At 41.4% G+C, this 16,636-nt stretch overlaps 1 protein-coding gene across 3 annotated transcripts; it reads right to left on the bottom strand.

Annotated features, from left to right (window-relative positions):
* Window positions 1-15,563, bottom strand: GPBAR1 (G protein-coupled bile acid receptor 1). 3 transcript variants are annotated; one of them, XM_042445538.1, is made up of 2 exons: window positions 15,316-15,563; window positions 1-2,817 (listed from the first exon to the last, which is right to left on the bottom strand). In XM_042445538.1, the coding sequence occupies exon 2, from the start codon at window positions 2,789-2,791 to the stop codon at window positions 1,769-1,771; it is 1,023 nt and encodes a 340-aa protein (XP_042301472.1). In that variant the 5' UTR covers window positions 2,792-2,817; window positions 15,316-15,563; the 3' UTR covers window positions 1-1,768. The 3 variants fall into 3 exon arrangements, with proteins under 3 accessions (XP_042301472.1, XP_042301474.1, XP_042301473.1); XM_042445540.1 differs by lacking the exon at window positions 15,316-15,563 and adding an exon at window positions 6,353-6,383; XM_042445539.1 differs by lacking the exon at window positions 15,316-15,563 and adding an exon at window positions 3,372-3,884.
* Window positions 15,564-16,636: the final 1,073 nt, after the last annotated feature.

The following is a 16,636-nucleotide window of genomic DNA, read 5'->3' as shown; positions in this document are numbered from 1 at the left end:
GGCAGTTAAATTGGTGTCAAGCTGTATTATTTCTACAGTGCAGATGCATGCATATAGAGAAAAAAAAGCAGAAATACACGTGTATGAAAATCAAATGAAAATGTTGGGATTGAGGGATGCCCAAGTTTCAGCACTGACCGGGAGAACATTTGCACACTGATGACTAATGTGCCATTTGCATCCATTTCTGGAGATGTCAGATTTGGGAAGAGCAACACATGTCTTGATTACATCCCATTTGGATTACTATAATGCACTCTATGTGGGGCTGCCCTGGAAAACTGTTTGGAAACTTCATTCAGTCCAAAATGTTGTGGCCAGCGGGCTGTGTGGTGCCAGTTACAGGGAACATGTTGAAACAGCTCCCCTGGCTACTCATTCATTTCCAGGCACAATTCACGGTGCTGATTATGTCATATAAACTTCTATATGGCTCGGATCCAGACCGATCTGGATTACATCTCTTTATATGGACTTACCATATTTTTAGGTCCTCAGTGGATGGTTTTCTCTTAGCCCTACACCCATCATAGTCTGGCCTGGTGAGGACACATGATAGGGACTTCTTAGTGGTTGTTCCTTGGATGTGGAATTACTTTCCACAAGAGACTTGGCTGGCCCCCCTTTCTGTCTGCCTTTCTCCAGCAGGTAAAGATCTTTTTATTTAAACAAACATTTGATGATTCATAGGTTGGGGAATGTTTTTAAAGGGCATGCATGTGTCTTATATTTTTACCTTTATTGTTATGTTTTAAAATGATTTTATACATTTTAGAATTAATAGTGAATAATATGTTTAATTTTTTAATTGCATTTCAATTTTTTATTATTAGAATGTTTAGTTTTATCTTGTTTTAGTCTTATTATAAGCTACCTTTGGTCTCATGTCAGGATAAAGGCAGGATATAAATAACATAAATAATACAAAAACAATAACTAATAGCTAATAAATTATATTAATGACAAAAGGAATGCTAATTCCTGCGAAGTTCATATACTAGGGATTCCAATTAGATGTAAAAATATATCTTTAGGCTACTTGGTATATAGGAAAAAAGCAAATTTCAAAGGTCTACTTTACTGTATTTACCTAAGTACTCTTTAAAAACATTCCTTCATTTAAACAAAAACTTAAAAAAAGTTTATATTGAAACCAGATACAATAAGACCAATAGATAGAAACAAGAATATCTATTAAAAACCAAAGGTAACTCACATTGTCAACCATCAGAAAAATAAACAGGCCTGGGAGAACTTATAGGTAGTGCACATGTGTGTGCATGCACACACAGGCTAAGTCACTTGCTGACTTATGTCCACTCCATGAGTTTCATAAGGTTTTATTAGGGAGGAATCTTCAGAGACAGTTTTACCAGGCGCTTCCTCTGAAATATAGCCTACAGCACCTGGTATTAGTTGGCAGACTCCCGTCCAAGTACTAACCAGGGCTGACCATGCTTTAATTTTCAAGATCAGATGGGATCTAGTTCCTTTAGGGAATTTAGGCCATAAATAGGTGATGGCAAAAACATTCTGCCCTGGGAGCCCATGTCATCTTAATCAAGAATAATTCTGTATGGTGGGGTACCACAACAGAGACACACCTTCTTATAATAACCAAAGGAGCCCCACAGGGTCACAGTGCAGTAAGGAGTCCACTCCGCAAAGTATCAGGTTACCCAGTAAACATTACATACCCAGTTTTTTTGGTCTCTCCTGGTTTTGCTTGCTGCTGGGGAGAACATAATGACTCTGTGTGGAGGAGGTATCAGCCTTGTGCATCATTTGAGTCTGCCTCTATGGTGCAAACATTACCATGTGCCAACTTAACTTTTGGCTTGCCTTGCTTTTCTTTGCACCTCTGTCCTTGGCAGCAGTCTGCACAGACTTTGGTGGCCAAGTCCCTCCAAAATTGTGTGTACTGGTGGTTGCCAAGACTGAGGATGATGGGTACTGCAGCAGCACTGCCAGTGCCTATGCAACTAACAACAGTGAGAACCAGTGGACTGATATTATGCTTTGAAGCTAACAATGAGATGTTCAAGCAAGCAATGTAGGGTACCCAGCAGACCAGGAAAATGAGAGACGCACTGATGATACTCTTAGCATTTCTCAGTTCTAGTTGCTGCTCCAGTTCTGAAGGGGCCTGACTTTGATTCACTGAATGGAGGAGTTTTGTAATGTTCTTCAGATGTCTTTGGGCGACACACAGTACCTGGACACACATAAAGGCCATGGCAAGGATGGCTGGAATAAGGAAGCCATATGTTTCTAAGTAGAGATAAGTCATGGGAAAGACAAGATCGAAAGAACAGTTTACATTGGGCTTCCACTGGTTCCAAGCCAGTGGTAGGGCAGCGAAGATCAAGGGAGCAGCCCAGGCCAGGACTATGTAAAGAGCAGCCCAGCGATGCACCCAGGAACTTTGATAGTGTAGTGGGTGTATGATACACACATACTTGACATAGTGTACCAGCAGCAGATTGGCTAAGAAAGAGAGGAAAAGGAAGTTGGGTACCACATATTTTAAAAAGCAACTGTGGTATTCCAACTCCATCTCAAAGGACATCTGAGGGATACATGGAAGGGCTGCTCCAGCCAGAAGATCAGCAAAGAGTAGGCTCACGAAGAACCAGTTGGTGGCACCATGAAGCTTCCGGTTGAAGAGGATCCCAAGGATGATGAAAACATTGGTCAAAATGATGAAGGCTGACAGGGGCTGTGCGAGCCAAATTATGATGAGCTCCTGTGTCTTGTTCTTTGTTTGTGCTTTCGAGCTGGATTCCTCCATCTTCTGTGCTTTCTAAAATGGATTTCCTGAAGGAAACCACACAATATCTAGTGTTATTGTTTAACAAAATCAAAGAAAGTTGGCTCAACAATTACATTTCCTTTCCAAACAATTGTGGTTGCAGCTGGTGCAAGGACACTGTTATATTTGTTAGTAATTACTCAATTAAATACTGATAGGGAAGAATCACACCAACTGAAGGAAACAAAGTAAGAAGAATTGACTATGGTACATCTTGTAATATACAACACAATGGTACAGACAAGGTACAAGCATGAAGTTGTTGCTGTGGCAATAGAATAAATAGTCCAATTAATTGGTGGATAACAGCAATGGGTTTACAGCAAAACTCATCAAATGAGGGGGGAATTTGTAAAAGAGATAGCCAATTTAGACAAAGATGTACTGGGGCTGGACCAATGGGTAGAGGTCCACAGTCTCAAAATGTAGCCTCCCCCCCCTCTCTCTCTGCACACACACAAGCACAGATATATACACTGGTGCTTTTTCTCTCTACTGGATGGTATTCTGAACTTGCTTGCCTTCTCTTCACAAGCCTGCATTCCACTCATTTTCTCACCTGCTAAACCAAGGAAAAGACTCCACTCTGCAGTGTATCCAAATTAAAAAAAAGTCAAAGAGAGAGAGAGAGAGCAAGGAATGAATGCATATTAGTTATGGCTACTCAGACTACTCATACTTAAGAATGGAGAACAATTGCAAATCTACATCCTGAAAGTCATCAATGCATATGGTAACATTGACAGAATCCTATACATGCCTAAGACCTAGTGATATATTCCTAGGTTATATGTGTTTATAGTAGGGGAGGACAATTTGTGACCTTCTAGACATATGTGGCCTGCAGCTCCCATCATCCTTCGCTGTTAGTAAAAATGGATAGGGCTGATGGGAGTTGAAATCCAGCAACATCTGACAGGCACACTTTATTCAATCTTGGTGTATAGGTCTACAAAACAAACAAACAAACAAACAGAACAAAAAAAACCCCTTCAAAATGGGATCTTCTTCAACTTGTCTCAAAATGGGTGGGAGGAAAGGGTAGATTTGAAGGCACTGCAGTGTTCTCTATATTCTTTAATTACATTGGGGAAAACAATGTGTGCTCTTCTACTTTGTTTAACATTTACATGAAACAGCTGGGAGAGATCATCTGGAGGCATGGGGGCGCGGTGTTATCAGTACGCTGATGACACCCAAATATGCTTCTCTGTGTCTCTGACTGATGCAGTGACTAAGGATGGCGTCTCTCCTCTGAATGCCTGTTTGGAGTCGGTAATGGGCTGGATGAGGGAAAACAAACTCAGTCTGAATCCAGAGAAAATGGAAGTACAGCACGCCCGCGTCATATACGGGCGCGCTTTACAGGGACTTGAGCTTACGTGCTCAAGCCATGGGGAGTGTGCGGGGCAGAAGGGGCGGCACGTCCCATTCAACTGAATGGCCGTGCGCACCCGCGGTGCCCGCGAGCCGCTACACTGCCATGCACAAGCACCATTGTTTCCAATAGGGCTTGAGCATAGGCGGAATTTGCCTTACGCAGAGGGATCTGGAATGGATCCCCCACGTAAGGAGAGAGCCAACTGTACTTGTGATAGGTTCCCCAGGCCCGGGGAAGGAAATTTTTCCACCTGTCCTGGACGGGGTCACACTTCCCCTGAAGGATGAAGTTCACAGTTTAGGAGTACTTCTGGATTTGTCCTTGCAGTTGACATCACAAGTAGATGCGACAGGCAGAAGTGCTTGCTATCAACTTCGGTTGATATGCCAACTGCGGCCCTACCTGAGCCAAAGGGACCTTGAAACAGTGGTACATACTCTCATAACCTATTGTCTAGATTTCTGTAATGCGCTCTACATGGGGCTACCCTTGTATCAAGTCTGGAAGCTTCAGTTAGTACAAAATATGGCAGCCAGATTGGTCACCGGTGCATTTAGGTTTGACCATATAACACCTATCTTGAGAGATCTTCATTGGCTTCCTATTCACCTCCAGGCACAGTACAAGGTGTTGGTTATCACCTATAAAGCCCTACATGGCTTGGGCCCGAGTTACTTGAGGGACCGCATCTCCTCGTATGATCCGCCCCACACACTCAGAAGATCTGGTAAGAACTTAGTGGAAACACCATCTTCCAAATATGTTTCCTCATCCCAAAAAGCCTTTACTATAATGGCCCCGCGGATCTGGAATAGCCTACCTGAGGAGCTCCATCTCATGACCTCCTTGGAAACATTTAAAAAGAGTCTTAAAATGGTACTCTTTTGCCAAGCTTTCCTCCCCAATGAATGAAGACCAATATCCCTGCTGACAATGATATTCTGCCTTGCCCCTGGATGCTGGATGGTTGATGGATTTTTGTACTGTTGTATTGATGAGTGTTGATGTAATATTTTTAATGTTTTTATAAGAGTGTTATATGTATTGATTTTAATAGTCTGTAACCCTGCTTCGATCCACTGGGAGAGGTGGGGAAACACAAATAAATTTTATTATTATTATTATTATTATTATTATTATTATTATTATTATTGGTTGTTGGAATCTTCAGTCCACAAGCATTTGGAGAGATGCAACTTGCCCAACCTGGACTAAAGGAAGGATCACAAAATGTAATCATTGTGATTTAAAATAATATGCATTCATATACTTGAAAATTCTCGACGAAAACCCCCCATTGCTGCTTAGGCAATCTAAAGTCTTAGCCTGTCTAAAGTTCCCAGTATGATTGCATCTCAGCAATCTTTTTACAAAGACCCCAACACTCTGCAACAATCCTTATCAACAGGGGCTTTGCTATCTTGTTGTTGCTGTGTGCATTCAACTCTTTTCTGACCATCCCAGGGTTTTCTTGGTAGAATTTGTTTCTGAGAAGATTTGCCCTTGCCTTCCTCTGAGGCCGAGAGTGTGATTTGCCCAAGGTCTCCCAGTGTCCCATTCCAACTCAAACCACTACATCATGCTGGCTATTTGACTACTTTAAGACCAAAAAATGTATAAAATACCATTATTCCATTTACTGAGGCTTATAATGAACTGTTGTGGTCCTTTTGACCTTTGATCTCTTTCCATACAGCTATAGTGGTAGAATTCAAAAACATTGTCATGTTAGTTTGGAGAATCAGTATACAAAGAAGTCTTGTAGCACCTTCTTGTAACTCATGCTACCAGCTTTTCTCTTTCAGTTAGTTTCAAAGGTACTACAAGATCTCTTTGCATACTTATTTTCCATACAGCCAGCAATTTCCAAATGATATTTTCATTTAAAAGTCCCATCCAGTTGGGAAATAACAGAGAATATCCACAGTCAGGTGGCAGGACTGGGAAACCACAAAAGTTAAACTCTTAATTCTTTGTCTTAAATTAGGAGAAGAAACCATGTCCCAACATTGAAGGCAACTCCAGAAGCCTGGTGAGGCTTTTACTGTGGAAGAGATCTAGCCCCATTCCCACTTGCCCATTTGCCCTGGATAGAACTGGGCAGATCCAGGTTCCCCCCCCTCGAATCTGCTCGGAAACAAGTGCCCACTATCTTTTACCTGGATCGGGGCAATTTACCCCTCTGAAGTTCCCATTTGCGGTACTGGTTTAAAATGAAGCCTCCTTTGCTGTCAATCAAATTCACTTCCGCTTTCATCAAAGGTGATGTCTCCTACAGCCATTTCCCCCTCCTTTAAAAAAAAAAAAAACAACTGGTGGCAGTGTGCGCATATTCTGTCAAATTTAAAAAACTCCAGGTGTGTGTGTGTTATGTGTATTTGGGTCAAAACGCATTATGGCAACCCTAAAACAACCCCATCCTGGGGTTTTCTTGGCAAGATTGGTTCCGAGGAGATTTGCCATTACCTTTCCCCTGAGGCTGAGAGAGTGTGATTCCCCCAAAGTCATGGGTTTCCACATGCCAGCCTCTAGCCTCCCTTTTGCTTCCAGCCCAAATGCTACCTCCAAAGCCCTTGCCTCCCCCTCATGCCATCCTCTTCCCATAATAATAATAATAATAATAATAATAATAATAATAATAATTTCTCACCCCAGAATGCCATCTCTGCAACCTCTTGCTTTGCTTTCCCTCTGACTGCGACCCCAGAATGCCTTTACATATGTAGCAAATGCATTCACATATTGTTTCAGTTTGCCAAATTGAAAGGGAAACATTTGTAACATTTGCATTGTAGCATTCACATATTACACGCAAAAATTTTTTTTTCAAAAAAAGCCTCTTGTAAAGTGAGGTGCCATGCCGGCAGCAAGCAGAAAGGGAAATGTAGCACAAGCATACACATTCTATCAATATGTATACTGTATATTTCAACCTGTAGAACTATTCACATAGTCTGTCAAAAATAAAAATTCCAAAGAGAGAGAGAGAGAGACAGAGAGCTGTCTGTGAGAGGGGAGGCATTTTCCACCCTCTGCCCTCCTCTGACCTAATCCCTCCCCTGAACTTGACCCTTCATCCTGCTTCCTCCTCCTCCTCCTTCGCCCTGATTCTGCCCTCCATGGCAACCTTCCTCCTGCTCCTTCCTCCTCCTCCTTTGCCCCGATGAAGGGGAGGCATGTTCTGCCCTCTGCCCTCCCTCTGACCTAATCCTTCCCCTGAACTTGATCTGATCACGACTAGGGCCGAGTTCACATTTGCCGGGACCCGGTTTTTCTCAAAAGATACAGGTAAAACTCCACTTTCAAAAGACCCGTGCCAAGGGGCAATTGCCCCTGAACGGGTGTGCAAGCCTCGAATTCAGGTGTTAAAGAATCAGGGTCAATATGAACTTCCTGCTTTTAATCCGGTTTCTGAATCGGGGTAAAAGGTAGTCTGAATGGCCCCCTAGTTACAGTAATGGAATTTTATTTGGGGATAGGGTTCTTGGCATTGTTCTCTTCCAGTTGTAACATTCCCATGTTTTTCTATTGCGTCTTTCCACTTTTCTTCTCTCCATTAAAAAAATGCATTTTGGAAGGAAAGACTGAACAGACATACAGTGTCTTTTGCCTGTTATTGTTCGGAGCCATCTATTTGGGAACAATCAAACAACAGGCTAGTTGTCAGCCAGCATCAACTGAGTAGGAAGGACTTCATGACTTTATTGTGTGGAAGATGTGCACACATGCATCAACACTGTAGAAATAAAGCAGTTTCACACCACTTTAAATGCTGTATCTTCATTCTATGGAATATTGACACTTGTAATTTTACAAGATCTTTAGCCATCTCTGCCAAAGAACACTGGTTCCTCATAAAACTACAAATCCCAGGATTCTACTGGATGGAGTCATGACAGTTAAAGTGGTGTCAAAGTGCATTATTTCTACAGTGTAGATGAAACCTGTGTGTGTGGAATGGCACAGCGAAAGGCAGGCATATATGGACAGCATCACTATCCTACAGAGAGGAGCCACTGAAAAGAAACAGGATTATTCTTTTACTGGGGTCATAAAGAAAATGCAACAGGCACTTCAAGGGAGGCTCTTAACCATCTGGCAGCTACAACAGGAGTCAATTAAGTGATTACAATGATCTAATTGCCAGCAGAAACCTTTCCAAATGAGGGGCCCTCCAGCCTTTCTCAAGAGGCAGCAAACAAGATGGATGGAATAGAAGACAAAACAGCACTCATGGCACAGCTGCTCTGAGGGCAATCCACACAAGAGAAGTAAATCTTCTCTACTGCGAGTCAGCCTCTCCAAAGAATTAGCCTATTATGAGCTGGGGAACACTTGTCTTTGCAAACTGAAAAAAGCAGGCCAGGGAACATTTGCACCCATATATATTTATTTTTAGACTCAGTAACATCATCAACAACAAAAATGTGTTTGTGTTAAGGTGGGGGACTAAGAAACAAAGTGCGTTTCTTTGGGGTGGAGGTAAATCTTTGTTCCACATGTTAGATTTCTGAAAGAGAAATAATGGTATCTATGGATGTCCCCATACATATTTTCTCTGATATAAGTCTGACTGATTTTGATGGAGTTAATGTTTGAATGAGTGTGGCCTAATAGTTTGAGTAGTTTGACTACAACTCTGCAGACCAAGGTTTGATTCTTGGCCATGAAACCCATTGGGTGATCTTGGGCAAGTGACATGCTCTCAGCCTTAGAGGAAGGCAATGACAAACTCCGCTGAATAAATCTTGCCAAGAAAAACCCATGACAGATTTGCCTCTGAGTCATCATAAGTCAGAAATAACTTGAAGGCACACAATATTAACAGTGTTCAAATAAATGTAGCTAGAATGGCATAGAATGATGATAATAAAGGCAAACACTGAGACTGGCAATGTGATTTGAGTGTTGGACTATTACTTTGGGAGACCAGGATTCAAATCCCAGCTCAGCCATGAAAACCATTGGTTGGCCTCAGGTAAATCACACTCTCTCAGCCCCAGAGGAATGGCAAATCACCTCTGAACAAATCTTGCCAAGGAAACCCTAAGATATGTTTGCCTTATAAGTTTGAAACGACTTGAGGGCACATAACAACAACAATAGCAACATCTTTGAAACTGTACACTTATATTTGCTTACCTGGCAGTGAGTCCCATCAAACACAATAGGCCTACCTCTATGTAGATGTGTGTAGGTCTGCACAAAGTATATGACCTTTCAGAGAAGTAGCCATGTTAGTCTCTTGCAACATAAAAAGGAGTAATGACAGGCAAGGGGAGAAGGGAAAGGAATACCTATAAGACTAACTAGTTTTTGTTTTCACATGAGTGGATATTAACCCACTTCTTCAGATTGTTGTACAGAGTGATAATAAATGCTCAGTAATACATGTACATCATATTCAGACAGCTGTGGGAGTAGGATAGAATGTAAGAGGATACAGAAAGATGCAAATCCCTTGCCTTACATTTTCAAAGGTCTGCAAAAGGTGATACAGGTCTTTCAGAACTTTACAGAGGTCATATCCAGCAGCAGCTGTGTTGGTCATTCAGCAAAGTACAATAACATCCAAAATCCACAAAATTGCAATACCTTTTTCAGGCCAACTAGATAATCTGAAAGAGAAGAGCTAATGGACTGGGACTTTACTCTTTGAGTTCTTTTACCTCCAACAAAGCTAAAGTTTTATTTTTAAAAATTGGATTACATTTAGTGTGTTTTATCTGAACAGCATTACCTAAAAGTTTTTCTAAGGCAAAAGCATGGATGCTGGATGAGAAATTCAGTCAATGTTCTCTGCCTAACAAAGGAGGCTGGTAGCCTTGGAAGGACAAAGGCAACCAAGATACCAAAAGAAGTATCTTTTTGTGTGTTGCAAATGGAGATTAAATTTTATTTCCCAAACTTTATGATTATTTGTCTCCCAGAACCCACATGACTGTAAGAAGTGGACTGCTTACATGAATATCTCTCCATACCACCTTAACTGTGAACAACAACATCTTTACAGAATGTAGTCCTGTGACTCTAACACTCACAATATATATATACTGTATATTTAACAGCTTTGACTTATGAAGAAGCCAATGGAGCATCAAAAGCTTGCAACATGTATTTTGTGCATTTTGGTTGTCCCAAAAAAGGTATCACAGTTTTGTGGATTTTGGATGTTGCAGTGGTCAGTTAGTGTTGATGTATGAAAGCAATAAATCTGCTTACCAAAAATCATTTTCCCAGAGTTTAAAACTCTCTTCTGAGAAGATTCCTTTTGTTATATGTGCTTGTAGTATGGAAACTTGTATTGTAATGGCTTTGGTAATGGGATTGGAATGGAGTCATAATTTGGGGGCCTTGGAGAAGCACAGCGAAAACCCTGAACATTGAACCATCAGAGAAGCAGTATAAAAGGCATAAAAAAAAAAAGAGAGAAGCAGTATGCAGTCTTCTCTGTGGCTGGTTGCCTTGGATTAATAGTCATCTTAATCCAGTCATTTCTAAACCTGAGTGCTGCCAATGCTGTTAGGCCACAAATTGTGTCCTCCTCAGCATCATGATCAATGCTCCAGGATGATGGGATTTGTACCCCAACAACATCTCAGGATGCTAGGCTGCACAAATTTAAATAAAAATGAACAATAACAATTAACACATTTAAATAATGATTAACATGTTTCTTGCAATGCAGTAATAGTCTCAAAGCACGGTACTGTATTTATTACTCACCTCACAGTCACAAATGGCTTGGGAGTGATGTAAACACTTTGGACAGATACATTTCTTTGGGCAAGAAATAGAGGGAATCATCTTGTGGAAGGAATCAGTATGCTAATATGCAAACCATCTGCACCCTCCCACTATATTGTTATCATTTCTGATCTTTAATGTTAGGCCTTAGCCTTGTTAGTATATTGGTGAGAAGCTACAGGTAAAAAGCAGGAGTCTTGTAATGCACTTTAGGGTCAGGTAGTTGAAGAAGAGGGAAAGAATGATGAGAAAAAGGTTGATACAAAAAATAAATTTAATATCTTATTAATACTAGAAATGATTAGAGAACTGTTTCTCAGACAAATAATAAAATGTATGATCTGATGAAAGAAAAGAGATTTTTATTCCCCAAAGACCTAATTTCACAGCTAACTTCAAAGCTGCAGTGCTCCAAACAGACCATTAAGTATGGCACTAACACTGGAACTTGTGGTAGGGAGATACCTTTAAGAACCGATGTTACCATTGTTCTTTATCAATTACTTGGATGACAGAATTGGGGGCATACTCATCTAATTTGCAGATGACACCAAATTAGGAGGAATAGCTAATACCCCAGAGGACAGGATCAAAATTCAAAATGACCTGAATAGACTAGAAAGCTGGACCAAAGCTAACAAAATGAAATTCAACACGGAGAAATGTAAGGTACTGCACTTAGGGAAGAAAAATAAAATGCACAGATATAGGATGGAGGACACCTGGCTGAATGAAACTACATGTGAAAGAGAACTAGGAGTCCAAGTAGACCAAAACTTGAACATGAGTGAACAGTGCGATGTGTAGGGTTGCCATAACCCAGCTGCAACCGGGTCTTTCCCGGTTTTGGCGGCACCTGCCCGGTCACGGCATGGGTGCCGCCAAAAACCGGGAAAAGCCCAGTTGCAGCGGGGTTGCTGGGCAACCCTGGGGCCTCGCTGCCCTCCTCCTCCTCCACTGTGCATGGCTGCGCGGAGGAAAAGGAGGGCAGCGAGGCCTGGGGCGGAGGAGGCTGCAGGGAGGCGGCGCCTCTTGGGCACAGCCGCGCCAACCTCCCCACCTCCCTGCAGCCTCCTCGCCTTCTTCCTGGTCCCCGCGGGGGCCAGGAGCGAGGCGAAGCCCCGGCCATCGCCGGCGCTCTCCCCACCTCCTTCCTGGTCCCTGCGGGGGCCAGGAATGAGGCAAGGCCCTGATCCTGGCCTCTGATCGCGGCGAGGCCGCTTAGCCTCCGCTCCCCGCCATGAGGGGAAATGTAGGACAAAATTTTCAAATGTAGGACACATTTTTGTGTGTCCTACATTTGAAAATTTTGCCCTACATTTTTCCTGGTTTGGAGGTCCGGCGCTATGGCAACCCTAGCGATGTGGCAGCTAAAAAGGCCAATGCAATTTTAGGCTACATCAATAAAAGTATAGTGTCTAGATCAAGAGAAGTAATAGTGCCACTATATTCTGCTTTGGTCAGGACCCACCTGGAATATTGTGTCCAGTTCTGGGCGCCACAATTCAAAAAGGACATTGAGAAACTGGAGTATGTCCAAAGGAGGGCAACTAAAATGGTGAAGGGTCTGGAAACCTTGCCCTATGAGGAACGACTTAGGGAGCTGGGGATGTTTAGCCTGGAGAAAAGAAGGTTAAGAGATTATGATAGCCCTGTTTAAATATTTGAAGGGATGTCATATTGAGGAGGGAGCAAGCTTGTTTTCTGCTGCTCCAGAGACTAGGACCCAGAACAATGGATGGAAGCTACAGGAAAAGAGATTCCACCTCAACATTAGGAGGAACTTCCTGACAGTAAGGGTTGTTTGACAGTGGAACACACTCCCTCAGAGTGTAGTGAAGTCTCCTTCTTTGGAGGTCTTTAAGCAGAGGCTGGATGGCCATCTGTCGGGGATGCTTTGAGATTTACTGCATGGCAGGGGGTTGGACTGGATGGCCTGTGCGGTCTCTTCCAATTCTATGGTTCTATGATTCTCTCTGTTTGTGAAAAGAACAGTGACATATCAGAAAAAGGCAAGAAATTCAACAGAATGTTTTGCAGTACATGAAATCTGGGAAAGTTTAATTTCTGGGGAGCTGTATTTGCCTGGTCTATTGAGAATATTGGGATATAAGCAATGGGAAATATAGAATTAATCACAAATTAAAAGGAGGGGGGGAAGTTAACTCTTTAAGGTGAGGGAAACTTTGATAGATAGGATAAGATATTACAATAGAGAAGTATCTGGACTTTAAGAAAAATGCAAGTAGTAGGAAGTGCTCTTTTTATGTTAATCGTGTTTTATAGAAATGTCAAGAGACAGTATATGTTATTGAAGAAACAAGATAGGACAAAGTATGGAAGACGATCTATAATGGAATAGTTTATGTTGTAATGAAGTTAAATGAAAATACAGTATGCAGTAACTGTTTGTTCGTTTATATGTAATTTTATGTGCTTGTTGATTTGTATCTGTACATGTTTTTGTTGATGTATGTGTATGTATATATGTTGTGTCAAAAGGTGTGTTGTGAGAAAAGTCTACAAAAAGTAATTTTTAAAAAAGAGAATATTGGGATATAACATCTTCACCTATGGCAGAGGTGGGAATCCTGTGATTCACAAGATCTTGCTAGACCACAGATCCTGTAAACTCTGGCTAGAATAGCCAGTGGTGAGGAATGCTGGGAGCTACAGTCCAACAACATTTGGAGGGCCACAGGGCTTCCACCTCTAGTGTAGTTGCATGAAGCTTTGGTTGTATTAGCAAGAATGAATATGAGCCTAATTACATTATTATTTCTGTTTCTGTCACCTCATCCCACATATCTGAATGTGAATTTCTTAAATCTGTATACATCTCATACAAGTTTAGTCTCCTTTATCTGAAATGCTTGAGATCAGAAACGTTTGGATTTCAGGGTTTTGTTTTGTTTTTGTTTTTGGATTTTTGAATATTTGCATGTACATAATGAGATATTGGACCCAAGTATAATATGAAATACATTTTTGTATACACATTATATACATAGCCTGCAGGTAATTTTATACACAATGTTTTAAATAATTTTGTGCATGAAACAAAATTTGTGTGCATTGAACCATCAGAAAGCAAAGGTATCACTATCTCAATCATCCATGTAGACAATTTTGGATTTTGGAATTCCTAATAAAGGAGACTCAACCTGTATTTCTGAACAGCTGTGTATCTGTTACAGTGAGCAGTTAGATATGATAATTGCTTTTATTGAAGTAATATACCATTTTCAGAAGGTGTGTGAGAAATAGTGGGTGCTTTTAAATATGATATGACTAGAGTTTGAAAAGTTAGTGTTTTGTTCCATTACTTATTATGGTGTTTTAAAAAATAACTCATTGTATTACTTATTACATTACATTAGAATGATGCATTACTCTACTCATACTTTTCCATTACCTTTTGCAGGTTTTCTTTAGAAATAACCCCCTTAGAACTGCTAAGAGCATAAACTGTAGAATATTTCCCGTGAAAATACCTTTAAAAAGAGCTTTTGAAAGTTGTTAGGAACCTTTACTCATTACACTAAAAAATGAACTTGGGTTTTACTCATTACATAACTTTTGAAGTTTGGCTTTATTGCAATTTCTTTACCCCCAAATCTACTTGCAGGTAACTGTGTTACTTGTACAATATACATAAGTATAACCCTTCCAGTGCAAACCCATCTACTCAGAAATGAGTCCACTGGGTTCATATGACTTACTCCCAGGTAAGTGCATAGAGGATTTCAGCCTTACCAATATAACTCTGCCCCCTCTCAGTTTTAGGTTTTGACATTTGTATTTATAAAGCCAAATGGTGGTGTTTACATGGGGCAGCACTGGATATGAAGCTTCTTCTAGAACAGTGTTTCTCAATCTGTGGGTCGTGACCCCTTTGGGGTTGAATGATCTTTTCACAGGGGTCACCTAAAACCATTGGAAAACACATACTTCCGTTGGTCTTAGGAACTGAGACACATGGTTGGGGGTCGCCACAACATGAGGAGCTGTATTAAAGTGTCACAGCATTAGGATGGTTGAGAACCACTGTTCTAGAATGTCCCAGCAACCATTGCTGATTATCTTTAGCACCCTTGAACCGATTATCCTTAGCATCCTTGTTTGCCAAGACGGGGAAAGGACAGTTTATTGCAGCAAAGCAAATGAAACCACAGTCCTTTATCCAGTTACCTAAGGGAAAAAGCTCCATAGAACATAGCAAGACTTATATCTTAGTAAAAATGTATCAGATTGTGCCGTAAGGTTCATGCCACAGATTTGTGTGAATGAACGTTACTGAGTAATCCAGCTCAGTGCCAAATCAGCTTTTCCTTCCATTCATCTCTCAAAATTAGAACAAACAAATTAAACTAACCTTTTGTGGGTTAATCAGCCTCCACTGAACACAGGCAGGGTTCTTCTGGGCACCACTCCCTTCCCGCAGAATTGGAGACCATGTTCAAAAATGAAAATCAGTCAAAGCCTTCTTGAATGGCCCCAGTGAGCAAGGGCTGGCCTATGTTCAGTGGCTTAGGGGATGTAGCAATTCCTTATCTGTCACAGGAGAAGCTGAGGAGACTAGTCCCTGCGCAGGAGCAGGCAGACTTTTGAGACTGTTGTCAAAGAAAGTCAAACCTTAGGGAGGGACTATCTCTATCTCCCTCTCCATAACTGTATAGTAACACCCCTTGTGAACTGTTGCCAAGTCCTAACTCTAGCTCCTTTGGGCACAGCTGCCTCCTAGTGGCCCTTGGTTATGTTGGAAAATGTGTGATGCTCTGCATGTCCCAGGCCAAGGTGCTTGAGAAAGGCAGATGCCCTTTTGTTGGTCAGGGAAGACAGGGAACTCTTGCCTAAAAACACATTGCATCAGCAAAGCCTCAATACTGAAAGGCTACAGATTCTTCAGGAAGGCTACTGTTTTCCACTCAGGGTTCAGGTCAGTAACCTCAAGGTGCTCAGCATGCAAATCAACTTACTCAGTTGTCTGGATTGTTGCTGGTGACAAAGCTGGTTCTTGCTGGTGTCAAAGCCCAGAACCACCTTCCCCCATCCCATATCACCTATTTGCTTTTGATTTGCTTTATTGGAACTTCATTGCTTTTGTTTTTCTTTCCAGAGATAGTTTTAGTGGCTAACAACAACAACAATAAAAATAAGCCTCTCTGGGATGTAGCTCTTGTTGAGTTATTTTCTCAAAATAAACAAATAAATAGTTTTTTTGTGGGTTTTTCAGGCTATGAGGCCGTGTTCTAGAAGAGTTTATTCCTGATGTTTTGACAGAAACTTGGCTGGCATTTTTCTCTGAATTTTGGTATCTACAGGAGCAGAGGGACTAGATACCAATGGCCCACTGTACTTTTCTTATGCTGTTTTTCAATGTTATGCTACATGCTCTTCACAATAAAACTTTTGCCTGGAAAAGCAGGGAAAAACCATTCTAGATTTTTAATCTTTTGTAAAAGAGGCAGCTTCCTCCTTGAATGGTCCTCCCTGATCATTGACCATGTGTTGGTTGTGCCTAATGGGAGGTTTAGCTCAAGATGGAGGGCACTTGGTTGTCTATTCTTGACTTAGAGGCTTGCTCATTTACCATGTGACCTGCTTTCATAATAATATTCAATAATCCATGGCTAGTCTCCTAAAGCACTGCAGCCCCTTTGGACTCTCCTTCTCCTGCCCCCAATAGATCAAGG

The sequence above is a fragment of the Sceloporus undulatus genome, chromosome 1 (assembly GCF_019175285.1).
Source record: "Sceloporus undulatus isolate JIND9_A2432 ecotype Alabama chromosome 1, SceUnd_v1.1, whole genome shotgun sequence".
NCBI classification, from domain to species: domain Eukaryota; kingdom Metazoa; phylum Chordata; class Lepidosauria; order Squamata; family Phrynosomatidae; genus Sceloporus; species Sceloporus undulatus.
The sequence above is the reverse complement of the archived record's forward strand: the minus strand, read 5'-3'. Positions and strand labels throughout refer to the sequence as shown.